General features: G+C 37.2%; 2 protein-coding genes across 6 annotated transcripts; one reads left to right on the top strand and one right to left on the bottom strand.

Moving 5' to 3' along the window:
- Nucleotides 1-66: 66 nt before the first annotated feature.
- Nucleotides 67-10,637, bottom strand: blk (BLK proto-oncogene, Src family tyrosine kinase). Its single transcript, XM_042503166.2, has 14 exons — nucleotides 10,501-10,637; nucleotides 9,062-9,148; nucleotides 8,796-8,892; nucleotides 8,630-8,660; nucleotides 7,964-8,057; nucleotides 7,764-7,862; nucleotides 7,548-7,651; nucleotides 7,265-7,414; nucleotides 6,626-6,778; nucleotides 6,345-6,524; nucleotides 4,008-4,084; nucleotides 3,010-3,160; nucleotides 1,869-2,000; nucleotides 67-872 (listed from the first exon to the last, which is right to left on the bottom strand). Exons 3-14 carry the CDS (start codon nucleotides 8,889-8,891, stop codon nucleotides 670-672), a joined length of 1,470 nt encoding a protein of 489 aa, XP_042359100.1. The 5' UTR covers nucleotide 8,892; nucleotides 9,062-9,148; nucleotides 10,501-10,637; the 3' UTR covers nucleotides 67-669.
- Nucleotides 7,759-27,955, top strand: LOC148186836 (uncharacterized). 5 transcript variants are annotated; one of them, XM_088089525.1, is made up of 6 exons: nucleotides 7,759-7,896; nucleotides 11,253-11,341; nucleotides 13,234-13,438; nucleotides 19,243-19,362; nucleotides 27,474-27,553; nucleotides 27,744-27,955. In XM_088089525.1, the coding sequence occupies exons 3-6, from the start codon at nucleotides 13,412-13,414 to the stop codon at nucleotides 27,934-27,936; spliced, it is 420 nt and encodes a 139-aa protein (XP_087945651.1). In that variant the 5' UTR covers nucleotides 7,759-7,896; nucleotides 11,253-11,341; nucleotides 13,234-13,411; the 3' UTR covers nucleotides 27,937-27,955. The 5 variants fall into 5 exon arrangements, 2 of the variants coding, with proteins under 2 accessions (XP_087945651.1, XP_087945652.1); XM_088089526.1 differs by having other exon boundaries at nucleotides 7,778-7,896; nucleotides 11,250-11,341; XR_015779168.1 differs by lacking the exon at nucleotides 7,759-7,896 and having other exon boundaries at nucleotides 11,017-11,341; nucleotides 27,794-27,955.
- The last annotated feature ends 11 nt before the right edge of the window (nucleotides 27,956-27,966 follow it).

Raw genomic sequence — 27,966 nt, 5'->3', positions numbered from 1 at the left:
CTTGTGAAGAATGTTTATGGCACTCTTTTTGAATATCCTTGAGTGGAATACAAGAACAAACCAAAGTTTTAAATAATGTAAATATTTTTATTTACAAAAATATGTATGAAAGTATAAATTCTCTTCGAAAAAGCCCCTTTCTTTTTGAAAGATCTGCTGAATAACTGAATTCTTTTTTTTAAAAAAAGTGCAAAGTATTGTGCATGTAATCTCAGGTTACCGGTATCTGTACCATGCAAATGACTTATCTGTAATTTAACCCGTGCCAACTTCCTCAGGTCTAAAGGCCTTTTTATATTTTGCATGTACTGTATTGGTATATACATATTTCCTCTTTCCCCCTTTGTTCAGTCCCAATTATGGCTCTATATTCCATGGCTATTATCAAGAATGTGAGCCATCAATGGCAGTACAGTCAGTCTAATGAACTTTGCATTTTCATTTCTGCATGTTTTCATGCTTCAGACACTCTAAGCTGCAGAAGAAACTTTTATCCACTCAGATAGTCAACTTTAAAAGGTGTCCTTTTGAAATTAAAAAAATAATAATAATTTGCATCAGTTAGTAAGATAAGATGTTTGGTTTGGTCGTCAGCCTTTATCCATTCAAGTGTCACGTCTCTCTTTAGGACATTTTGCTGTCTTCGGGTTATCAAAGCCTTCTTTGTTATCATGGCTGCATCTCATATTGTCCCTCTGTGGCGACAAAAAAGTCGTTGAGAGTGTTCTGCAGAAATTCAAAAGTCGGACGGTCCTCAGGCTTCTGCCTCCAGCACATCTTCATAATGTCATAGAGTTCTGCAGGGCAGCCGTCCGGACACGGCATCCTGTACGACTTGTCCAAGCTCCTGATCACCTCAGGGTTGGTCATTCCTGATACAAAGAAATGCAGCCAATATGAGTTTTTAAAATATATTTTTTTATATTTTTATATCAGTATATTATCATACTGAGCACTTTACTTAGCTGCAAAGTACTATGCAGTACTATGCCTCATTTGCATAAATTTCTTAGCAATACATTAAAAGAATATTTTATCCCCCAGATGACCATTTGTGAATCAATTACTCACACTGTGCTCTGTTGAATTTGTGAACTTGCATTCACAATGGTATGGATGAATGCAATGCAACCCGTGCAGTAAAATCCAAGTTTCATTCATCCAGTTGTTGGTAATTAATTCCCAAACAGGCGGCCATTACATACAGAGGAGTGAAATTTAAAAGAAACTTATCTACTCTGTTCAAAGTCAGATTCTGTTGACAAAAGCGGTAATTTTACCTCACTGAACACAATAGCCGCTGGTCTTCCACTGCCTCAATATGTAGTTTTTGTTATTGCGTTACTTTGTTGTTTTAAAGTTTTAGCTTGGATTAACCAAAGTCACAAAAAAAAAAACAACCCACAAACAAAATAACTGATCGAGGCGGCAGTAGATCAGCAGCCCTCATGTTCAATGAGGTAAAATAACTTTTGTCAGTGCAGTCTGGCTTGGAAGAGAGCATAAATTAATTTATACGTCTGTTTGGGAAGTACTGAGCATACGACTGGATAAATGAGACAAGGATTACTCTACACAAGTTGTGTGAGTTTGGAAACAGATTTTTTGATGCACTGTAAATTTAGTGGATGACAAACATGGACGATAACTTCAATTCATCAAGTTGTTGTTTGTGTGTTTTTTTTTCAATTTTTGGATTCTTTGTTTACCACAGAAATGCGAGAAGAAGTTTTTTTCACAAATACAATGAAACACGGTGTGATTAATTAATATAAAAATGATCACTTGGGTGAAATATTCCATTGACACATAGTTGTGTTTAAGCACATTTGTCTCTCTCTTTTTTATTTATTTCTCACTTCTCGTACCTGGGTAGGGTATTCTTCCGTAGGTGACTATCTCTGTGAGGAGGATCCCAAAGGACCACACATCAGATTTGATGCTGAATGTGCCAAAATTGATGGCCTCTGGGGCCGTCCATTTGATAGGAAATTTGGCACCTAGTTGTCAGAAAGAGGGTGGAAAAAAGCAGTGGAAATTTTGTTACTGCGTTATGACTGTAGAGAATATGTAGGAGTGTGAATGAGTGTGAACACGCATTTGCTCCTTTAAATGTGGGGCAATATGACAGATGTGCTGTGAGATGATAGGGCTGTGATTAGCGGTAGAGCTGTTATTATACCATTTTATTGAGGTGGTAATCTCTTTGATCTGTCTGGGTATATTTATCCTTTTTTGGCAATGATAACAAATACTTGACTCAGAGGATTTTACAGTGTGAAAAATTATCAGGTATTTAAATATACATAACACTGGGCCTTAAATGACTGCAAATGACTGAGTCGTGTAAAAATTCCCCTCACATACAGTTACGATTGTTGAAATTACAGAGACTGAGCTGTTTTTTGCATCAGGCTTTTTTGAAGTTAGCTACAAGTGGCCATTAGAGGAACTGCATATGTGTTGGCTTCATTTTCCATACTCAGAGGTTGCCGCTTGGTTTGAATTCATTCACAGTAAGTCCTCTTGGACAAAAAATGAATGAATGTTGTATTGAATGTTGAATTTAGACCTTTATGCTCCTGATGCAAATTTGCTCTAACAGGGCAGCGAAGGCATGACCCGTCCTACTCCGCCTCACTCTGATTGGCTTACCCTGACATTCTTATGCTGTCTCAATCCTTATGCTTAAACCTAACCAGTCCAACCAACAAAGACAATGACTAAAAGATAATCAGAGGGAGAATAGAGAAGGTCATGTCTTTGCTATCTAAGGTAAGGCAAATTTCCTTCCTGGAAAGGGCAACTTAACAGGAAAGCACAATTTAACAGGTAACTCATTACATAAAATGTGAAAAGAACTTTTTTTTCTTTAGAAACCCCTCTTTTTGTGTTAACTGTTTTGGGTGGATGGAGGATATATTGGGGGACTTGAGCCCCTGAAAATTTTTGCTACGGCCCTGGATGCATTTATTAATCCAAAATGGGGAAACACTGCACATACTGCACCTTCTTGAGCTGTGTATTCTGACTCGATGATCCTGGCAAGGCCAAAGTCTGCTATCTTGCAGTGCAGGGTTTCATTGACCAGAATGTTGGCTGCACGCACGTCTCGGTGGATGTAATTTTTGTTCTCAATGTACGCCATACCTTCAGCTATCTGTTGTATTAAAAGCAAGACAGGCAAATTGGAAAAAGCTTTTAAAGGGAAGTTATCAGAACAAATGTAATTTCAGAAAATAGAGCATTCATTTGAAATGAGGCAGCTGGAGGATCTGCTTTGTAGCACGTTGAATTCATAGAATGCACGGAGAGTTTGTACACAAACTGCATGTGTCTGTTTCCTTTGGTCAGTGTGTACGGAAAAGTTGTACTGCTACAGCATGTGTAAATACTTGTGTTTGATAATGGCAGCAAAGTGGGTTCAACAGGATGTGCCAACACTAAGGAAGTCAAAAAGCTTTTTTTTGGAGGGACAGAAGAGTTCTGAGGGAGCTCACTGTAATGGAAAAAATAGCGTGATTTCCTGTCCGGATGTTAATAATTGACATGGGGCGAGGCTTTCAAGCCAGACGAGCAAAAGCCCCACCACACAAACCACACAGCCACTGCTGACAGTTTCCACGTGTTTTCACAGCATAGCTGGTTTCAAAGCACATACTAAGACAGACATGTTAGAGCAGCTTGTGTGTATAAATAGAGTTTGAGGTCAGCAAGGAAGCTAGTGTTTTTGTTTTTGTCAGAGAATACATAAATCAAAGAAAAAATAAATGTCATGTTGTGGTAAACAACAGCAGCAGCAGTGAGAGAAATGTTAAGAAAGAAAAAGACTGATCCACTTCTATGCAAAGTGAAAAATAGTTTTTGGATTATTCTATTTTCTAAGTAAAAGCTTACATTACATCACGGTAAAGTGAGAGTTTGCAATGTGACAACAAGGTCACACACAAGATATAATCCTTCACATTCACAATAAGACTGAAAACGAGTTACAATGAGTTTCTCACCTGCGCTGACATGTCTATCAGCTTATTTAGCTTTAGCTTTTTTCCTTCATCTGATTTCAGAAAGTCCAGAAGACATCCTGTAAATGACAGAAGGAGAAGCGAAACTGTATCATCATGACCCATAAATAGAACATAGTGACTTTTTAAAAAGTTGTTTCTAAGGAAGCGTCTTTCAATCAAACGGGGTTCACAAGAATACATTGTGAAATCTTAAACTGGGAGCTAGCAGATCTGTATGATGATGCTTTAATTTTAGTGTTGCATAATAATAAATGTTAAGGGTACGCTCATTGGGGAAGTTCATCCACAAAATACATATTTCTCATTCTTCCTGTTATGCTATTATCGAACCACACCTGCAAAATATATCCCTACATAGAAGGAAGGATACATCTACTCATGGACGAGAGTTTCTTGACGGTGTAAGATATATACATTATTAGTGCTCTCTACGGCTGAGTTGTAAGTCAGTTAGCTCAGCAGTGTCAGTAGATGTATGCTTTTCTACGGCAGCTCACACCAAAACAGTTCAGACTGATAAAGAGCACTACAGGTAAGCACCCCATGACTTCTGAATGACCAGCCTGGGGAGCTAAGGCTCGCAGAATCAGCAACACCTTTTAAATAACTTCTTAAAACTCACTGTTACAGACTTGCTTTTACATGATGTCACCTTCATTTATTTATTTATTTATTCATTTTGTATCTCTCTTCCTCTTTACATTTTGCTGCTCTCCCTCTTGTTCCATATGCTTTTGATGTCCTGTACTTACCATTTTTTCATATTTTACTTTATTTACTTCTATCTCTCATTCATCTTTTTTTAATCTTTGCATCTTTGTTTTATTCCCACTGATGTGATGTTGTCTTCGTATATTATTTCTTTTTTATCGTCTTTTATCGCTTTTATTCTTATATTTTCTAAAACTTTATTTATTTAGTACTCTAACTGTCTCTGACATTTGCCTGTTTTATCACTTTTAGTCCCTTTATTTGCTTTATCTTGTTGACCTTTTGTGTTTGTAATTTGTTCTTGCCTTTTTGTTTTACTTTTATAGACCTTCCTCTGTTTGGCATGTTTGTTGATTTTTAGTTTATTTGTTCCTGAGTTCCTGCCTTTGCTTTTTCTGTTAGAGCACTTTGTAAAAATTTGTAAAGATGCTAAATTCATGAAATTATTATTATTATATTGTGTTGAAATGTCCCTTTGAGGCCCTAGCATGTTTATGGTATTTGTACAATAATGCATCTCAGTGTACTGCTTTGGATGGGTCAGCAGCAAAATATAGTTAAGCAACATAAAAAACAAGTCCCACCTAAAACTCAGTCGTAGTTTTGTAAACACTTTATTAAGAGTATTTTCACCAGTTCAACTTTCTGTTAGATAGCCCGTTCCAACGGGGAAACTATTAACATCTTCAGTTCCTCATCTATGTTCTCATTAAAACCACCAAACTCCACTGACAAAAAAAGTTATCTTAGCTCACTATTCACAGGAGCTGCTGTTCTACAGCTGCCTCGATTCTGTTTGTTTGTGTCATTGTGTGACTTTGGTGACTCTGAACTAACCCTTTTAAACGCCGAAGTTCCCACAATAACACAAACAGACTAACTGATAGAGGTAGCGGCAGATCAGCAGCTCTGGCTTTGACGAAAAGCAACATAACGGCTTCGGTTCCCCATCTGAAACCGCTGTCTGATGGCAAAGTTAAGAAGTGAAGTTACTCTAAATATAGCGTACACTTAAACTGATAGAGATGTTTTTTAATGGCAAAAATATGTTTTTGCTGCTGCTCCCTAACCATAGTAGCAGGCTACGTTACTTAGTTTCTGTTGTGGTCTTCCTGTCTGCTTCTCTAATTGGGGGCAGTGTCAACTGGTGTCTTCTGTAGGACACACACTGACTAGAGATGAGTACCTCATATGACCCTACTTCTTCTGTCTTTCTGTAGTTTGTATTCTTTATTTTGTATTTGTATTGTTTTATATTTGAAGTGTCTGTGAGTACTTTAGAAAGTGCTGTACAAGTCTTAAATTTTTTTTTTTTTACGAATTATTTAATTCTGTTATTTTCCCTTTTTATATATTTTATTTTTTTGCAATTTAATCTACTTAAGCCTGTAGCCAGCAGAAGTTAACAGAATTAATTTGATGCATGTTCTTCTTGTTGGACGTCTTGCATGTCGGTCAGAGATCAGTTTATTCTGCCATCTCAGATATGCCTTTGCTCAATGTCCGCAATACAGGTATGAAATCATTAAAAAAAGATTTAAGAAAGAGTATATCCAAGCTATCCCTTTAATCATTAAAAATCTCCTGTTTTACTCTTTGTCTTACCGTTGATCATGAACTCAGTGACAATAAGAATTGGCTCCCTTGTGACCACGGCATGGAGGCGCACCAGACGTTCATGCTGCAGCTGCTTCATCAGGTTGGCCTCCTGCAGGAACGCCTCAGGCTCCATCGTTCCCTCCTTTAAGGTCTTGATAGCAACTTTCAGGGAGTTCTTATAATAACCTGCAGCAGGAATTTAAACAAGGCATTTACCTCACTGTACTCTTCTATCTTGGCTTATGAAATGCTGCCAGTGACACGATAAATTGTCAGCTTTCTCTCACCCATCCACACTTCTCCGAACTGCCCGGCCCCCAATTTCTTCACCATTTTCAGGGTCTCTCTGGGAATCTCCCATTCGTCTTGCGCCCACGGCTGCATGGGTGCTTTAGCCTTACATGGTGCATACAGCCGCTGACACAAACCATCAGCTGTACCTGCACCCAAACATGAAACATGGATGTTCTAAACATTTATTATTCCTTTTATAGCGTTGTGCTAAATTTAGTCGCTGAAACAGTTTAATGAGCTTTTGTTTCCTCAATTAATCTTGAAAGCATGTTCGTATGCGCTTCTTTCTCATGAGCTGCTGTTCACTGGCAACCATACTAGAGATTTGGCCCTCTTATCTTGTGGTTTAGTCACGCAGGAGTGGAAAGACTATCACTCCTCTCATACAGGAAATGCACAGTGCATCACAAGGGTCTAACTTCCCCCTTCAATTTGAAGTCAATGCAGATGTCTTATAATTTACAGCAGTGAACCTAATTTGAATCCAAATCAACACATAATATATGATTCTCAATTACTAATGAGGAAACATTTTAAAACTTATACACACACCTTAAAAATGATATAACTCTAAAAAAAAAAAAAAAAAAAGATTTTTTGGCTTGTTAAAATGTGTTCTGTTCATTACTTACGAGTATAATATTTAACCAGTTCCTGCAGGGTTGGGAACGTGTTGGAGGGGGAGATGTAGTAGCCACCTTTGTCCAGACAGCGGATCTTGTAGTGTTTTACCACATCTCCGTGTTCTGGTGCTTCATCTCTGATTGACAGAGAGAAGGACCCTAAGGGGAAAACAAATAGATCGCATAGTTACAGTTCAGTTCAACACTTCAGTGGTTTTGAAATGCAATATATTCACATTTCTGAATGTGCCACAAATGTGTAGTGTGACCTCAAACAGAGACAGTTAGTCACCTTTACAGGTCTCGCTTTCTCGAACTAGAAAAGCACCTGGCTTATTTCCAGGAGCTAAAAGCAGTCGCTCAGTCTCTCTCCTGCCGATGTCCTTGAAAAACCATCTGTAGAAGACAGAAAACACCACAAAACACACTTTATGTAAGTATTTAAAAACATTTATTTAAAAGGCAGCAAAATGTAGATTTTGACAACATGCATTAAATTGTCTCTTACTTTTCCACCTCCAGTGTATCTGCTCTGACTACATAATTGCATGGTATGAAGCCCTCCTGTCCAGTCACCACCGATTTAGCAACCCACCAGTCTCCGTTTCTACAAACATAACAGAACATTTACATTTCTTCAGGTAAGAAATCATTGGTTTCACTACTGTTGAATACATACTACAGTGATAATAGGATGAGGCTACTCACTCTTGTAAAATCTTAAGTTTGTCTCCCTTTTTGAAAGGTAGATCGCTGTCGTTAGTCCCTTTGAAGTCATGTTGAGCCACAAACACAACTTCATCTAAAGACAAGTAGAGCAAACTGTCATTTCAAAAGAAGTGATCAGCTAAAATATCACTTTTAATTATTGATTGTGAATATCAAATTTTTGTTGTTATGTTTGGCTGCTACTCTGGAAAAAAAAAGTTAGAGGGCAAGTTTGGTATTTTTCAACCTGGATCCTGTTTTCTCCATGTTTTTTTGTGTCCAAGAACAATTTTTGATATCAGTCCAGTGCAACGTAACCACTTAGAGCATATTCGCACCCTCAATTTACATCAAGTAAAAGTGTGTGGTTTTGCCACTATTTAAGTGTCTGAAAACATAATGGAAATGATCCCTACATAGATAGATCTTAGCATAAGCACAACATAGCTCATACACTGTCTCTGTGACATGAAAACGGCTCTATTTTGTTAACAATCTCATCTTTTTCCCAGAAGAGAACAGAGGAAACACAACAAAGATTTTGATCGCTAAATGTAGCCTCCTCTCACTGCTACTAATGTTTCTCTGCACAGCGATAATCGACTGCCTTAAACATAATTCATATATAGTCGAAAGTTTGTGAAATGTGCGGTGTTCAGTGATTACCATTATCCACATATGTGTTTCCACTTCGTGCCTAAAGAAGAAAAAAACATCTTTAAAATTCAAAATGTAAAATAAATAAGTTAAAGTGATTTAACTAAATGTATTTAAAATCAATGTAAATTACTGTACTTAGTTAATATAAAGTAAGTAAAGCTGGTCTACTTACTATGTGATTTGACAAGTCAGAGTCCCGAGAGTTGTGTTTTCCTTTGAAGAATTTCTTATCCTCTACTTGTTTCTGGTCACTGCAAGTGCAGCCCATCCTGCATATATAATGACAATCTTTTTCAGTTATTCTGCGTATTAATGACAAGATTTGCTCAGCATAATAGTTACCGTACAATGCTGCATGATGCCGTGCAGTTCACTTTTCATGATCAAAAATCACCAGTTCCTGCCAAAATAGTTACAGCGCGTACTTTTTGCTCTTACCTGATAAAGCAGATGAGCTTTACTGAAGATGTTTTCAGTCTCCACTCCTCCTACTGCAGGGTCCAGTGTGTGAGTTCATCCCCAAAACTAAAAAAAAGGATTTAAATTTAATCAAAATTAGCTAAATCATCAGTGGAGAGTCTCTTTTTAGTTGTATGTCTTGGTTACAAGTGTGCTCAAAATGACTGGCTTCTCTTTAGAGGAAGTGGAAAACATGTTTTCATCTTTATATGAAAGCATTTGCATTTACAGTTTATGATACAGCTAAATTTGATATCAAAGATAAAAACAAAAGAAAAAAAATGAAGTGCTAAAAATATACAATCAGAAGAAGATGCAAACGTTTACAGGGAACTCTTACGTCAATGTGAAAACATCATGTTCTTATTTGGTGCACATATTATTGCTATTTTTAAATTGTTTTTAAGAGGAAGTTTTTGACATTCAGATGAATGATGAGTTTTACAAAGAGTTCCAAAAACTAAACCAAATAGTCAGAGTCAGTTTAAGTCCCAATACTTACAGTTTAATAATTTGTGTATATTAAGTATATTATATTAGTTTGTCACAGATGTTAAAGTTCATGCTTATACATGCAAACTGGCAAGTTGTAACACTTGTATAGTAACTAAGTCATACACAACCAAAATCTCAGAGTGTAGGTGGCTTTAACTTCGTTCTATAGGCACACATTATTTTTCTTGCTGTTTATTGAATGACTTTTGCTGATGCAAGTTTGTGTCAGCACTGTAGCCGTAATGTTGCAAAAAATATATAAATAATGCCATAAAATCACACATAAAACCTTTAAAAAATAACTGTCATGCTGACAGTGTTAGAGCTTTTATCGCCTACACATACCCAGTTACATGTAATTAAAACTGTGCTGATTAGCAACAAAGTTTCGATAATCTATATAAGCGATATTTTATTTTTTGTATCTAAGTGTAGCTTAATATGTCATATCTGTTTTCATGTGGTAATTTAAAGGCCAATTAGCTTTATATTCACTGACCTTCGCCACCTTTTTTCATACCTCATGAATAATTTTAGCGCGCCTTTTACACATAATCTAGGAATTGTATTCTTTTTAGCCTAATTATATTGTCACGTACAATGACATGATAGTTGGTAACCACTTGTGAGATTAACACTAAATTAACACATTTTGTCTCCAAATGTTTGCTTCAAATGTCACACTGTTATGATTCCAACTTACTTTGTGACTTTACAACAAAGCGGTAAGCGTCTATTCATGTTCAAATGTTCAAGTATTTCAATTTTTTCCCAATTTAAAACATTCTAACATTTTATTACGTTCACTCTTTTTAATTCTAAGTTTCATACAAGTTTTTGATTGTTCATTTTACTATCATAATATTACCTTTCACTTCTGTTTGAAGTCTGTAGTGTAAAATTAACATATTGCAGATAAATACCTTGAACTTGGCCCCCGGCTTGTGTCTTCAGAAGTACTCCAGATGCAAAATGTCTTCAATTTCCTTATTGAAAACTAGCTGCACGTCAGTGTGTCACTTTCACTTGCCCAAGACTCTCTCTCTCTCTTACTTCGTCGCTCTCTCTCTCTCCCTTCTTTTTCTCTGACACGGTGACGACCAAGGCCTCCCCTGAGGGACTTCACTGAGTTTACCATAAGTAGATAGCAGTTTGTCTATTTATGTTTGTCCAGTAATTCCCTTTTCCGTTGCCTCTGCTGCAGATCATTGAACTAAACAGCACAAAGATCACTTCACCTTAAGCTTTGATCAGTTTACTTTGTTTAAACCTTCAGCTGGTTATTGAATGAAGTGGATGAAAACCAATCACAGTATGTGTAATTTTTAGACTTACAAATGGCACAACCAAGCTCAAATTACAAAGAGAGGGAAGTTCACTTATACAGACAGTTCAAAACGTAATAATTTGTGTTAATAAGGAACTGTTTTCTCGTCATCCGTGCATATCAAATGAGATCTGCAGTTTGAATATAAAGGGTAGTACTGTTGTATGTGTCTGTCTTGATGATACATGTTTAGTTAAGGAGTGGCTGAGTGCTGGGTACTATATGTAAAGGAGAATGTGTTGTTTCCATGACATATTTCTCAGTTCCTCTGGTGGTTTAAGTCACTGTGTTGTTTGCCTCTGTTCTGGGTAAACGGTAATACATGTTCGCTGTACTTCTGTAAAGCAGTTCACGTTCTTGCCACAAGATGGACCGGTGGACTGGTCTTGAGTGGTGGAGAATCTGCACACGCTCATGGAAAGATTGGAAAGAATAAGGTAAAGGTCATATTGAATTTTTTCTTTTAAAAAGTATTGATTATACAATGATAACAAGTTGGCACAGTCTTTAAATTGTGCAGCTTTTTATGTCAAGACGTATTAACATGATAAGTGCTGTGTGTTGTTTGCAGTGTCAGTTAATCATATTGTGCCCCTTTTTCATCTTGTCCACCTTAAACATATTTTAGGTTTTGGTTATTTTTTAAGATGAAAGTGTCATTGCAGCCCTCCTTTTACCTTCGTTGCCCGCTGACTAGAAAATGGAATTTAACACACACTCAAACTGATGTTTTTTAAAATTAAAAGCATCTCATTTATTTTTAGAGGACAGCTATTATAAGACAAAGACATCTTCAAAAGTTTACTTCACCCCTTAAATGACTCATAGGTTCATGAAGAACACTTTGTTTTTCTTGCATGCCCCCAGATGAGTTTCTGTCAGGGAAGTACTGAGCATACAACCCGATAAAAGAGACTTGAACCATACTGCACAACTTGTGTAAGAATTTGTAAGTTGATTTTTTGATATGATATTGCTGTTGTTAGATGCCTTTAATTTATTGGGAATGTTTTAAGTTTCCTCGACATTTTTGTGATGGCATTGACACTTTTGACCTTTGTTTGTGAGTTTGTAAACAGATGTTTTGATATTGTGTTGCTGCTGTTAAATGCAGACCCCTATTACTTTAATTCAGCAAGAATTTTTGAATTCTTTGTTCATTGTGGAGGCAGGTAAGTAAAACTATGCTTTCCACTAAATCAATAAGATGAGTCATTGGTGTACTAATGATCATTTTTGGGTGAAGTATTCTTTTTTTTATTTATGTGGAAATAAATAAGCAATAAACAATCAACAAACCCTTTCCTGGATTAGAATTGTAAAATGTATTCAAAGTTAACATACTGAGTATTCAGTATTCACACGCGGCTGAAGTTTATTGTAAAGGTCATCTGCTTGTTGATGCTCCCCAGTGATGACACTAGAGGGTGTAGAAAGTCATGTTTTAAACCCTGGCTCTCTAATAGTAGATCCATTTCAAAACACTTTTCTTGCTTTTCCCTACATTCATGCCATTTCTATTAATAGACAACCATTACATTGACCTCCTATGTGGAAAGGAGTCAAAAGAGTGTTGGACTTTGGGGATTTTTATTGCATAATGCTTGTATATCTGAATCTGGTGCACAGGATGGTTTGCGGATGTGAATGCAAACAAAAAGTCAGACACACTGGAGGGGAAAAAAAATCGCAAGCTGATGTGCGGTCAGTCCATCAAAGTATAACAATGCTTTGGGTTTTCACACCAAACAGCACAGTTAACCAGGTCTTTCCTATTCTCACCACACAATGCGCTGAAGAGGGAATTCACCCCTCGTCTTCAGCAATGGGAACAATAAACACAAAACAATATGTCCTTGAGTTATCTAGCAGTAATTATGACCCTTTTGTTTCTGGGTTGCATGCTAAATGACTGTTAAATGTTATTAAGGGCGAATCAAAGAACCTTGTGAGGAAGATATCAGTCAGAGTATGTTGTAACCTATAAGTGCGGGGAACAATAAATCTTGCAGCACCGGAAGTGTTTGTTTCCTATGGGGGGCTTTATACAACATGCATCGTGGGGATATTGCTCTCTGGGCAACACTTCACAGGTTTTTGTTTGGACCACCTGTGCTGTGAGTAGGGACTTTGCTGTGCTGTAGTTCTCTGAAGGAACAACCTTAATTCACTGCACGTACGCGCGTGCGCACACGCACACACGCACACACACACACACACACACACACACACACACACAGGCTGCAGGTGCATGGTGAGTGTTATTGAGTGCGTCCTGGTTACTAACTGCTGTTTCTCTTTATGCTCTCTTCTTCTGGTTTTCCATCAGTCCTTGTTTTCTTCCCAGGGCTTGGCGGATGCTTGTGTACAGCCCTGCTGGGGTCCCCAGACATTGCATCCTGCCTGCAGAAGGGTCATAAGTGGCCCCACAGGATAACCTGAACAACGGTGGGAAAGAAAGGGAGCGTGGGTCTCCTTTGCTAAAGCGGTCCGGGCCAAAAGCATACATGCTGCCAATGAACGCTTTCATCAGTGTGAGTGTGCACTGCATGTGACTGAAAATATGTGCTTATATGCATGTTTCAGATTGATGTGTTTTGAGAATGTGTGTGTGGTCAAACTGTACATTGATTATAGAAAATTAAGAGTTAATTAAGATTATTGATGTAGCATTTGCCAGAATATGCATAATAAGTGCTCAGTCAGTCAGTGTTTATCACAGCTTTGATTTATTCACAGACACACACACACACACACGCACACAAACACACACACACACACGAACAGGGACACACTTTCCTCAATTTTGATCCCTCTCTACATCACAAGAGGCCCCTCTTGGACTTCCTGTCTGTGTGGGAACCATTTCTGTCCTCTGTCACACATGGAGTGAGAGAAGGTCTTGCTCCTGCATTTGCCTCAAAAAGACAAAGTGATTGTCATTAAACAAGGAACAATTAAACTCCCCCATGTATTCATAAAGCAATTCTGCTTTTCCTCTAGGATGTTCATGAGTTTTGGGAGCTTCACTTTTCCTTCTGCTTTTCCTCCTTTAGTCTGCAGACATCAACCACAGTGGTGAAACTGTACTGTAGTTATATTGGGCGGTTTATTGTAATGCCAGTGCTTCCTGCATATTTAAAGGTATTTTAGTGCATGTATACATACTTATTATAAATTATATATAGGGCTGGGTATTGGTACTCAACACCTGTAAGGCAGTGATAATCAACTTGTGACCCTGACAACAGTGTGTTGGGGGGCCCGCCAACCATTTTTTTCATAGTGAGTTTTTTTTGTGCTTTTGATGCTAGTAAGGTGCCAGAGTGCATTAAAAAGCATCCAAATAGAGCTTATTTATATTTTTTGACTGGGCTGGGCTGATCCCAAATAAGAACCAAACCTGCAACCTCAAGTATACTAACTCTCTTCATAACCCACTGAGTCAAATCTCTAGACACATTATAGGCTGCAATTGATTTACATTTGTTTTTTACTAGCAGCAGTGACATCTGTTGAAATGGTCACAACAAACTAACACCCATCGCTGAACCCATCAATAATTATCTGGAACTTTAACTTTGCAGCGTTAGTGGGGAAAGCAAGCAAATCCGAGACTTTTCCTTTTTTACATTTGGAATCCATAGCTTGCTTAGCTAGTTAGACATGACAGTAGCCAGAGCTATTGAGGTCCGGCAGAATTTAGCAGAAAATGCTCCAGGCCATAATGTTAGTTGTATGATGCACATTTTAGTTGACAAAATGTTAAATCATGTTTTATTTAGTGTATAGGCTTCACATTTTAAAAGTTGTACAATGTAACAGTCACTTTAGGCTTAGAAGTATAGCAAAAGCTAAGGAAGACAATTCCAAATGTCCAAGAAAAGCTCCTGTAGTGGATAATCCAGATAAAGTAAGAACCTTAGTGATAAGAGGAAGGAATGAAGTCATAAAAAGACTTGAAGAGAGCACTCTTAAAGAGATGAGAGTTGCAGCAGACTCACCTGCAGGCATACATCATAAGCTTTTGTCTAAAATGTTAATTTAATTACTCTTAAAGCCGACAGGGGGAGATAAAAGTTATGCATTCCAGCTTTAATTTGCTAAATTTATTTATTCCTTTATACATTTGTGTTTCTTATCTTCGCTACATACAGTAAAACAATGTATCACTTATGAGAATTTAAGAACCAGAAACTGATTTTTTCCCAGTACCTGTCACGCTTTTTGTTTAAAAGACACATCTGCAGTTGGGATCAGTACTAGTGCATTTGGGAGCAACTCTGTGCAGCTGCTCCAGAAACTAGTTGCTCTGAGGTAAACATTGCTGCGGGAAAGCCCCTAATTATTGTGCTCCGGATGACGTTCCTCACTCTTCCAGTGTTTACCGTGGAAATAACTCTGTGCCAGCAAGCAGGTGCTTCCTCAGAACCCCCCCTCCCAAAAAAAAACTCTCTGCTTTTCCAGAAGATTTGAGGATTAAATTCATCTCACCAACTCAAACATTAGTGCAACAGTATAATATTATAGAGGTAATGATGATGAATGAATGAACTATTGATTGGAGGAATAGTATTATTTTATTATTATTATTATTATTGCTATTATTATTATTATTTAGAAACTGATGGCGTTTTCACCATTTACTTTTGAAACAGGTCATATTAGGTTTTGCTAATCACATTTCCCATTTGAGGAACAATTTGCTTGCCTGTCGACAATGAGATCATGACCCAGTATCTCCACCGCTTGCATGTGCCTTGCGTTAAGGCTCCGCTGCGTTTTTGCTCCATACTCCACCGGTTGCATTTTGAGTCCATGGATGTATTAATGTAGTGAAGTCGATTCACTCCCATACCTCCCAATAAATTGTTCCAAGTTCTTAATTTGCGCTGTCTAAACGAGAATTTGAAAGAAAACGTCGACAGTATTGGTGGCAGGAGATTTAGCTCAGTGGGATAGATCGATGCTTAGTAATTCGGAAGTTTTACAAATCAATCTTGCCTCAAAACATTTTGCTTTTCTTGATTACTGAACTTGTGAACTGTAGCTGAGGGTGTAAGACGTGTCAATTGTGGTCACCTATACTGGCGATTCGAGCCCCACATGCAACACAGTCCTGTAATCGTGCAAAAGCCATGGCTGTATTTTAATGGGATAATGCCAGAACTGGCAAAACTGTACATATACAAGATAAGTTCACACCTGTGTCACAAACAAACAAAATACCATATTCTTGTATATTAAAACATGTCAGTCTCTCATGTCAGGCTCTCTAATGGACAAAGTATGCTATTACATCACAGTTTCTAAATTACCTTAGATTTTACTTTTCGAATTTCTGGACAGATATTCCTTCCTTGATTTTGATAGACGCATCTGCTGATACTGGTTTTACATGTTTCAGGACCACATTACCTCATTTATTGGCCAAAACAACACATCATTCAACTTTATGTGCCTTAATTCGTCTGCAATATCACAAGTGGCTACAGTGTATGAATCTACAGCCAAATTATATTTTGGCTGTAGAGTTTTGCCCTGGAAAAACTTTGTTGATTAACGGCTTGACAAATATATCAGTTAAACTTTCCTTTGACCTCACTACCTTCAAATATGCAAAGTAGCTGATATTGGTAGCAAGAACCGTGGCCTTGTGGACTGATTATTTGGTTGGTAAGTGTGTAGACACCAGTTCGAATTTCCGTGGAAGTGTTTGTTTTATTTATGCAGTAAAATATGATTTGGCAGTAGAATTATACAGTTAAGACACCGATTGTGACATTGCAGACAAATTAGGGCACTTAAAATTGCGTTATATATGTCATTTTGGCCCATAAATGAGATGAAGTGATCTCAAAACAGGTAAAAGCAGTATTGGCAGATGCGTCTGTCGAAATCAAAGAATATCGGCCGGAGTCATATATCAGTCGACTTTCGACAGACATCGCTGCTGATACTTAGTTTTGCCCTAGAAAAACTGAGTTGATTACTGACCTGACAAATATATCAATTGAGATTTCCTCGGACCTCACTGCCATCAAATATATAAAAGTAGACACTAAATTCAAAAAGAGCTTTGGCCTTGTGGGTTATTCATTAGGCTGGTAAGCAAGAGGACACCGGTTTGAATCCAGCCAGAAGTGTTTTATTTTATTTTTGCTGTAAAATGTGATTTGGCAGTAGAATTACACAGTGTAGACATTGATTGTGACATTGCAGACAAATTAAGGCATTTAAAGATGTGAAATATGTCGTTTTGACCCATAAATGAGGTAGTCTCAAAACAGGTAAAAGCAGTATCAGCAGATGCGTCTGTCGAAATCAAGGCATATCGGCCGGACTCATATATAAGTCGATTTTAAACAAACGTCACTGCCGATACAAAATTTTGCCCTGGAAAAAACTTAGTTGATTATCGGTCTGACAAATATATTAATCAAGATTTCCTCGGACCTCACTGCCATCAAATATGCAAAAGTAGTGATTAGATTGTAACAAGAGCTTTGGCCTTGTGGGCTATTTATTTGGCTGGTAAGCGAGAGAACTCTGGTTCGAGTCTGACCGGAAGTGTTTTATTTTATTTATGCCGTAAAATATAATTTGGCAGTAGAATTATGCAGTTTAGACACCGATTGTGACATTGCAGACAAATTAGGGCACTTACAGTTGCGTAATATGTCATTTTGGCCAATAAATGAGGTGAAGTGGTCTCAAAACAGGTAAAAGCAGTATCGGCAGATGCGTCTGTCGAAATCAAGGAATATCGGCCAGACTCATATATCAGTCGACTTTTGACAGACGTCGCTGTGGATACTGAATTTTGCCCTGGAAAAGCTTCATTGATTATTGACCTGACAAATATATTGATCAAGCTTTCCTCGGACCTCACTGCTTTCAAATACGCTAAAGTAAATATATTCTGTAATAAGAGTGTTGGCCTAGTGGACTAATCTTTAGCCGGTAAGCGAGAGGACGCCGGTTCAAGTCTGACCGGAAGTGTTTGATTTTATTTATGCTGTAAAATATAATTTGGTGGTAGAATTCAATCAATCAATCAAATCTTTATTTGTATGGCACTTTTCATACAAAGAGTAACACAAAGTGCCTCACAGAGATTAAAAACAATAACAGAAATGAAAAACATTAATGAAAATCAAGAAAAATACAGACAGCCTGACCCTCCCACCCCCACCTAGACGTACGCAACAACACACACACAATCATGTAGATATTCCCACACATATTCGCAAAGGCACCCGAACATCCACCCTTACCACCCACACACACGCACACATACACCAACACACACCAATTGTTACTAAAGAGACATGGCTAGGCACTGAGACCTGAGGCGAGGGAGAAGCTACCTTTGGGGGCCAACCTCACTGAGAGAGGTCACGGTCCAGCACCGCCGGGGCGCTGCCACAGAGACCATCCCAACCCGGGCGGACAGGAGTGCCCGCACCAAGATGCCGAGCCCTCTAGCCACCCGGGCCGAAACAGTCCAGAATTATACAGTTTAGACACTGATTGTGACATTGCAGACAAATTAAGGCAGTTAAAGTTGCGTAATATGTCATTTTGGCCCATAAATGAGGTGAAGTGGTCCCAAAACAGGTAAAAACAGTATTGGCAAATGCGTCTGTCGAAATCAAGGAATATCGGCCGGACTCATATATCAGTCGACTTTTGACAGACGTCGCTGCCGATACTGAATTTTGCCCTGGAAAAACTTCATTGATTATTGACCTGACAAATATATTGATCAAGCTTTCCTCAGACCTCACTGCCTCCAATATGCTAAAGTAAAAGCATTTTTTTAATCGGAGTGTTGCCCTAGTGGACTAACCTTTTAGCCAGTAAGCGAGAGGACGCTGGTTCGAGTCTGACCGGAAGTGTTTTATTTTATTTATGCCGTAAAATATAATTTGGCAGTAGAATTATACAGTTTAGACACTGATTGTGACATTGCAGACAAATTGAGGCAGTTAAAGTTGGGCATCATAATATTGTTTGATTTTCAGAATCACTTAAAAATACCATAATATAATTTGTTATTCAAAATATCAATTATAAAATCTAATTATATCAAGTATAGTATGTATTCTAATAGGTCGTAATAATATTTGATTGAAAACGTCAGAAAATGTCATACTACGGTACGTTGTTCAAAATTTCATAAAAACATCAGAGTACAGATTGACATCCATAGTATAGTATGTTGTCCAAAATATCACTAAACCATCATACAGTAGTATGTCATCCAAAATATCCCCAAAAAGTCATACAGTAGTATGTCTTTCTTGCTAACTTTCTCTCATTCTTTTATCCTCAGAGTGGAACAAACATCGAAGAACATATTGATGCCACCAACAGCACCACTCAACCCTATCTACTGGCCATGGGGATGAAGAGGAGTACCATTCATGAGTTCGTCATCGTTCTGGATAAGCAGGTCATACTATGCAACTCAACTAGTTCTCTTGGAACTTTTGATGAGCTCTTTAAAGCACACTTTATGGCAAAAGTTACAGTCAGATGCTCCACAACATACACCTTAATTCTGCTTCATCTTCAGACTGCTACATTGCATACACTGAAATACGGGGTGGGCATAATATTTTCTGCTAACCTATCAAGGCCATGGTATTGTTTGTGTTTTTTGTTTATCGGTAGGGATTTTCCCATTACATCCAGTCTTTTTTGATACTATGGGGCTGATTTGCTTTTTTGTTTGAGTTGTCTGGTGAGTACCAACATGCTTGAGAGGCATATGCGATTGATTCATGGTTTCTGTCCTGGTAGATCTCTTCACCTGAAATGTGCTCTGTCAGGATGTTGTCATGTTTTTGGTACATTTTTAGGCTTCAGGGAACATTTAAACACAAAACATGCCGAACAAATTGAGCATGAATTAGAAACTGCAGATGTAGCTGTATATGATATTAAGAACAAAAGACATGCAAGCACAACAATGCCATACTATACAAACAAATCCACAACTACCTCATGTGTACGGCGTGAAGAGTTCATGTTAACTAAACTCCCTGCAGTATTTTAACACGGCTGATAATTTTTCTGTTGATATCATGCATGACATTTTAGAAGGAGTTGCACAGTCTGAGGCAAAACTTGTAGTATGTGCAGTATGTGTTATCCAGGTAACAGTTGTTGTCTGCAGTTGTTGTTGATGTTCTCTGTCTCTCTTGGGCACCTCACTGTGCAGCCGTAATACTGAACATCACAAGCAACTTCAGCTATTTTCACACTGTATCCCTGATGTGGATAGATTAGGTTGAAAAACTCTCCTTTAAAATTCTATTTTAAACACTGATGGAATAGAATACCAGCTAATTTGTGAAAAATTGAAAGCTCAAATCACAGCTCACTCAGTGGCCCACTTGGTTAGAATAGATTGGTAGGTTTTAACTTTGTTTAAGGTTACAAATGGCTGGAATTATCCTTTGATTTGTATATCCTGTAAAATGCAATTTAAATACACGTTTCAATCTGAGAAAAGATTGGTAATTTTAAATGTATCATGTCTTTTAAGGACAATGTATTTTCCCCTCAACGTTTTAATGTAAAGTGAAGTGTCACTTTTAGCATGTGATAAGGCAGCTATCATCACTGGCATCACAAAATCTCACAAAATACAAACATGTTTTTTATTTGTAAACTAAACATTAAGGGTGTTTTTGATAAATTAGTGTTAAAATTGACTCTTTAAGTTTACATTAACAATGCCAATTTTACTGTGTAGTGAATTAAAAAAATGTCAAAATATAACATTTTGAAAATATAGCTAAAAAACATCATATATAGCATGTCCAAAAAATGACCAAAAACGACATAGTATTGTATGTTGAAAAATGTCAAAATGTAAGATTTCCACAAAACAGGTGGAAACCACATAGTATAGCACGTTGAGACACGTCATAATATTGAATGGTTAAAAAATGGCCAAAAACATCATACTATAGCATATTGAAAAAATGTCAGAAAACATCAAGTATGTAAAAAAAATGTCAATATATGGCATGTTGAAAAAACACCTAACCACATAGTGTAGCATGTCGAGACACATCATAATATAGCATGTTGAAAAAAACACAGAAAATGTCATACTAAAGTATATCGAAAAATGTTACCTCTGTGGCTGGGCCCTCCTCTCCAGGTCTCCCTGGGCAAGATATGGCAAAAATGTCGAGATATGACATGTCCCAAAAATAGCTGAAAACACTTCAAAACAGCATAGAATGGCCTGCTAACATATGCCATAGAATACAATGTATAAAAAACAGCAAAAAAAAAAAAAAAAAACCCAACATAACATGGCATGGGGAAAAAATGACCCAAAAAAGCATGCGGCAAAAATAAGTATGGCGAGAATGTCAAAATATGACGTGTCCCCAAAACGGCTGAAAACACCTCAAAACAGCATAAAATAGTGTGCTAAGACATGCTGTAGCATAGAATTTTGAAACAACAACCAAAAACAACATAAATATGCATGTTGAAAAAATGAGCGAAAAGGCAAGGCCATAGTATGGCAAAAATGTCAAAATATGACATGTCCCAATAACAGCTGAAAACACCTCAAAACAGCATAAAATAGCGCGAAAAGACACGCCATAACATAGAATGTTGCAAAAACAGCCAAAAACATCATAAATATGCATGTTGAAAAAATGAGCGAAAAGGCAAAAATGTCAAAATATGACATGTCCCAAAAACAGCTGAAAACACCTAAAAATAGCACAAAATAACGTGCAAATACACGCCATAGCATAGAATGTTGCAAAAACGGCTAAAAACATCATAAATGTGCATGTTGAAAACATGAGCAAAAAGGCAAGGCTATAGTATGGCAAAAATGTCAAAATATGACATGTCCCAAAAACAGCTAGAAACACCTAAAAATAGCATAAAATAGCGCGCAAAGACACGCCATAGCATAGAATGTTGCAAAAACAGCCAAAAAACATCATAAATACGCATGTTGAAAAAATGAGTGAAAGGGCAAGGCTATAGTATGGCAAAAATGTATAAATATGACATGTCACAAAAACAGCTGGAAACACCTCAGAACAACATAAAATGGTGTGCAAATACACGCCACAGCATAGAATGTTGCAAAAACAGCCAAAAACATCATAAATGTGCATGTTGAAAACATGAGCAAAAAGGCAAGGCTATAGTATGGCAAAAATGTCAAAATATGACATGTCCCAAAAACAGCTAGAAACACCTAAAAATAGCATAAAATAGCGTGCAAAGACACGCCATAGCGAAGAATTGTGCAAAAACAGCCAAAAACATCATAAATACGCATATTGAAAAAATGAGCGAAAAGGCAAGGCTATAGTATGACAAAAATGTCAAAATATGACATGTCCCAAAAACAGCTAAATTACCTAAAAATAGCATAAAATAGCGCGCAAAGACACGCCATAGCATAGAATGTTGCAAAAACAGCCAAAAACATCGTAAATGTGCATGTTGAAAACATGAGCAAAAAGGCAAGGCTATAGTATGGCAAAAATGTCAAAATATGACATGTCCCAAAAACAGCTAGAAACACCTAAAAATAGCATAAAATAGCGCGCAAAGACACGCCTTAGCGAAGAATTGTGCAAAAACAGCCAAAAACACCATAAATACGCATATTGAAAAAATGAGCAAAAAGGCAAGGCTATAGTATGACAAAAATGTCAAAATATGACATGTCCCAAAAACAGCTAAATTACCTAAAAATAGCATAAAATAACGCGCAAAGACACGCCATAGCATAGAATGTTGCAAAAACAGCCAAAAACATCATAAATATGCATGTTGAAAACATGAGCAAAAAGGCAAGGCTATAGTATGGCAAAAATGTCAAAATATGACATGTCCCAAAAACAGCTGGAAACACCTCAAAACAGCATAAAATAGCGTGCCAAGACACGGTATAACATAGAATGATGCAGAAACGGTCAAAAACACTATGAATATGCATGTTGAAAACAGAAGTAAAAAGCAAGGCTATAGTATGGCAAAAATGTCAATATATGACATGTCCCAAAAACAGCTGAAAACACCTCAAAACAGCATAAAATAGCGTGCCAAGACACGGTATAACATAGAATGATGCAGAAACGGTCAAAAACACCATGAATATGCATGTTGAAAACAGGGATAAAAAGCAAGGCTATAGTATGGCAAAAATGTCAACATATGACATGTCCCAAAAACAGCTGAAAACACCTCAAAACAGCATAAAATAGCACACAAAGAAACGCTAAAACATAGAATGTTGCAAAAACGGCCAAAAAACCCCATAAATATACTTGTTGAAAAAATATGTGAAAAGGCAAGGCTATAGTATGGCAAAAATGTCAAAATATGACATGTCCCCAAAACAGCTAAAAACACCTAAAAAATAGCATAAAATAGCGCGCAAAGACACGCCATAGCATAGAATGTCTCAAAAACGGCCCAAAACACCATAAATACGCATGTTGAAAAAATGAGCGAAAAGGCAAGGCTATAGTATGGCAAAAATGTCAAAATATGACATGTCCCAAAAACAGCTGGAAACACGTCAGAACAGCATAAAATAGCGTGCAAATACACGCCATAGCATAGAATGTTGCAAAAACAGCCAAAAACATCATAATTATGCATGTTGAAAAAATGAGCAAAAAGCAAGGCTATAGTATGGCAAAAATGTCAAAATATGACATGTCCCAAAAACAGCTAGAAACACCTAAAAACAGCATAAAATAGCGTGCAAAGACACGCCATAACATAGAATGTTGCAAAAACGGTCAAAAACACCATAAATATGCATGTTGAAAAAATGAGCGAAAAGGCAAGGCTATAGTATGGCAAAAATGTCAAAATATGACATGTCCCAAAAACAGCTGAAAACACCACAAAACAGCATAAAATAGCGCGCAAAGACACGCCATAGCATAGAATGTCTCAAAAACGGCCAAAAACACCATCAATACGCATAATGAAAAAATGAGAGAAAAGGCAAGGCTATAGTATGGCAAAAATGCCAAAATATGACATGTCCCAAAAACAGCTGAAAACACCTCGAAACAGCATAAAATAGCGCGCAAAGACACGCCATAACATAGAATGTTGCAAAAACAGCCAAAAACATCATAAATATGCATGTTGAAAATTTGACCAAAAAGGTAAGGCTATAGTATGGCAAAAATGTCAAAATATGACATGTCCCAAAAACAGCTGAAACCACCTCAAAACAGTATAAAATAGCGTGCCTAGACACGCCATAGCATAGAATGTTGCAAAAACAGCCAAAAACATCATAAATATGCATGTTGAAAATTTGACCAAAAAGGCAAGGCTATAGTATGGAAAAAAATGTCAAAATATGACATGTCCCAAAAACAGCTAAAAACACCTCAAAACAGCATAAAATAACTTGCAAAGACACATCCTAGCATAGAATGTTGCAAAAAATGGTCAAAAACACCATCAATACGCATAATGAAAAAATGAGAGAAAAGGCAAGGCTATAGTATGGCAAAAATGCCAAAATATGACATGTCCCAAAAACAGCTGAAAACACCTCGAAACAGTATGAAATAGCGTGCCTAGACACGCCATAGCATAGAATGTTGCAAAAACAGCCAAAAACACTATAAATACGCATGTTGAAAAAATGAGCGAAAAAGCAAGGCTATAGTATGGCAAGAATATCAAAATATGACAAGTCCCAAAAACAGCTGGAAACGCCTCAAAACAGCATAAAATAGCGCGCAAAGACACGCCATAACATAGAATGTTGCAAAAACAGCCAAAAACATCATAAATATGCATGTTGAAATGCATGAATATGCATGTTGAAAAATTTGACCAAAAAGGTAAGGCTATAGTATGGCAAAAATATCAAAATATGACAAGTCCCAAAAACAGCTGGAAACGCCTCAAAACAGCATAAAATAGCGCGCAAAGACACGCCATAACATAGAATGTTGCAAAAACAGCCAAAAACATCATAAATATGCATGTTGAAATGCATGAATATGCATGTTGAAAAATTTGACCAAAAAGGTAAGGCTATAGTATGGCAAAAATGTCAAAATATGACATGTCCCAAAAACAGCTGAAACCACCTCAAAACAGTATAAAATAGCGTGCCTAGACACGCCATAGCATAGAATGTTGCAAAAACAGCCAAAAACATCATAAATATGCATGTTGAAAATTTGACCAAAAAAGCAAGGCTATAGTATGGCAAAAATGTCAAAATATGACATGTCCCAAAAACAGCTGAAAACACCACAAAACAACATGAAATAGCGTGCTAAGACACGCCATAACAAAGAATGTCTCAAAAAACGGCTAAAAACACCATAAATACGCATAATGAAAAAATGAGAGAAAAGGCAAGGCTATAGTATGGCAAAAATGTCAAAATATGACATGTCCCAAAAACAGCTGGAAACGCCTCAAAACAGAATAAAATAGCGCGCAAAGACACGCCAAAACATAGAATGTTGCAAAAACAGCCAAAAACATCATAAATATGCATGTTGAAAATTTGACCAAAAAGGTAAGGCTATAGTATGGCAAAAATGTCAAAATATGACATGTCCCAAAAACAGCTGAAACCACCTCAAAACAGTATAAAATAGCGTGCCTAGACACGCCATAGCATAGAATGTTGCAAAAACAGCCAAAAACATCATAAATATGCATGTTGAAAATTTGACCAAAAAGGCAAGGCTATAGTATGGAAAAAAATGTCAAAATATGACATGTCCCAAAAACAGCTAAAAACACCTCAAAACAGCATAAAATAACTTGCAAAGACACATCCTAGCATAGAATGTTGCAAAAAATGGTCAAAAACACCATAAATATGCATGTTGAAAAAATGAGCGAAAAGGCAAGGCTATAGTATGGCAAAAATGTCAAAATATGACATGTCCCAAAAACAGCTGAAACCACCTCAAAACAGTATAAAATAGCGTGCCTAGACACGCCATAGCATAGAATGTTGCAAAAACAGCCAAAAACATCATAAATATGCATGTTGAAAATTTGACCAAAAAGGCAAGGCTATAGTATGGAAAAAATGTCAAAATATGACATGTCCCAAAAACAGCTGAAAACACCACAAAACAACATGAAATAGCGTGCCTAGACACGCCATAACAAAGAATGTCTCAAAAACGGCTAAAAACACCATAAATACGCATAATGAAAAAATGAGAGAAAAGGCAAGGCTATAGTATGGCAAAAATGTCAAAATATGACATGTCCCAAAAACAGCTGGAAACGCCTCAAAACAGAATAAAATAGCGCGCAAAGACACGCCAAAACATAGAATGTTGCAAAAACAGCCAAAAACATCATAAATATGCATGTTGAAAATTTGACCAAAAAGGTAAGGCTATAGTATGGCAAAAATGTCAAAATATGACATGTCCCAAAAACAGCTGGAAACGCCTCAAAACAGAATAAAATAGCGCGCAAAGACACGCCATAGCATAGAATGTTGCAAAAACAGCCAAAAACATCATAAATATGCATGTTGAAAATTTGACCAAAAAGGCAAGGCTATAGTATGGAAAAAATGTCAAAATATGACATGTCCCAAAAACAGCTAAAAACACCTCAAAACAGCATAAAATAACTTGCAAAGACACATCCTAGCATAGAATGTTGCAAAAACGGCTAAAAACACCATAAATATGCATGTGGAAAACAGGAGCAAAAAGGCAAGGCTATAGTATGGCAAAAATGTCAAAATATGACATGTCCCAAAAACACCTGAGAACACCTCAAAACAGCATAAAATAGCACACAAAGAAACGCTAAAACCTAGAATGTTGTAAAAACGGCCAAAAAACACCATAAATATACTTGTTGAAAAAATATGTGAAAAGGCAAGGCTATAGTATGGCAAAAATGTCAAAATATGACATGTCCCAAAAACAGCTGAAAACACCTCAAAACAGCATAAAATAGCGCGCAAAGACACGCCATAGCATAGAATATTGCAAAAACAGCCCAAAATATCATAAATATGCATGTTGAAAATTTGACCAAAAAGGCAAGGCTATAGTATGGCAAAAATGTCAAAATATGACATGTCCCAAAAACAGCTAAAACCACCTCAAAACAGCATGAAATAGCGTGCCAAGACACACCATAGCATAGAATATTGCAAATATGGCCAAAAACATCATAAATGTGCATGTTGAAAATTTGGCCAAAAAGGCAAGGCTATAGTATGGCAAAAATGTCAAAATATGACATGTCCCAAAAACAGCTGAAAACACCACAAAACAACATGAAATAACTTGCAAAGACACATCCTAGCATAGAATGTTGCAAAAAATGGTCAAAAACACCATAAATATGCATGTTGAAAAAATGAGCGAAAAGGCAAGGCTATAGTATGGCAAAAATGTCAAAATATGACATGTCCCAAAAACAGCTGAAAAGTCATGGTTTGGGTTTTTTTGGACAATGGAATTGATGTTTTTTCCTTGTTGTCCTCCACTCTCCCCTCTCCCATTTTGTTTTTACTTTCAGTGTGTGTGTGGCTTCGAGGTGTGGCTGAGCCACTTTTCATTCTCCTGCTGGCAGCGATGTAGACCTGAAACTCACCGTCAGTAAGCAAGCTCTGCGTATAAGCCTGGTCTTCACTTCACAACGCTGCTAAATAATGCCATCCTGTTTGGTAGTGCTCATCAGAGTTTCTTTTGTGTTCTTCCAGTCGTTCCTGTGTTGAATCTACTACTTAATTTTTTTGGTGTTTTTCTTCTCCCTTGTTTACCTCTCGTTTTTTGTGTCTTTTCGTAGAGTGTACCTCTCTGAGTTTTTACAAACTGCTTTTCATTTCCTGCCTCCAGTGTGCTTCCCTGTGATGTGTCAACTCGCCCCTGGCTTCATTGTGGTCAGCCTGTCTCCAGCCGCCACCATTTTTTGTGTTGTATTTTTGGAGATTCTTTTACCACTCTTTCTTTTTTCCTGTTTTGAACCAAAGGAACATTAAACCTTTTACCTTAACTGAACTCTGTTTCCG

This window comes from Plectropomus leopardus, chromosome 16 (genome assembly GCF_026936395.1).
Source record: "Plectropomus leopardus strain MGB_pleo_1.0 chromosome 16, ASM2693639v1, whole genome shotgun sequence".
Lineage (NCBI taxonomy): Eukaryota > Metazoa > Chordata > Actinopteri > Perciformes > Serranidae > Plectropomus > Plectropomus leopardus.
The sequence above is the reverse complement of the archived record's forward strand: the minus strand, read 5'-3'. Positions and strand labels throughout refer to the sequence as shown.

Coding starts and splice junctions, on each gene's coding strand:
- LOC148186836 (XM_088089525.1), top strand. CDS start 13,412: ATGCTGCCAATGAACGCTTTCATCAGT. Junction 19,363..27,473: donor TCATCGTTCTGGATAAGCAG/GTCATACTATGC, acceptor TTTTACTTTCAG/TGTGTGTGTGGCTTCGAGGT. Junction 27,554..27,743: donor AGACCTGAAACTCACCGTCA/GTAAGCAAGCTC, acceptor GTCTTTTCGTAG/AGTGTACCTCTCTGAGTTTT.
- blk (XM_042503166.2), bottom strand. CDS start 8,891: ATGGGCTGCACTTGCAGTGACCAGAAACAAGTAGAGGATAAGAAATTC. Junction 7,415..7,547: donor AGAAAGCGAGACCTGTAAAG/GTGACTAACTGT, acceptor TTTTCCCCTTAG/GGTCCTTCTCTCTGTCAATC. Junction 2,001..3,009: donor AGAATACACAGCTCAAGAAG/GTGCAGTATGTG, acceptor TCTGACAACTAG/GTGCCAAATTTCCTATCAAA.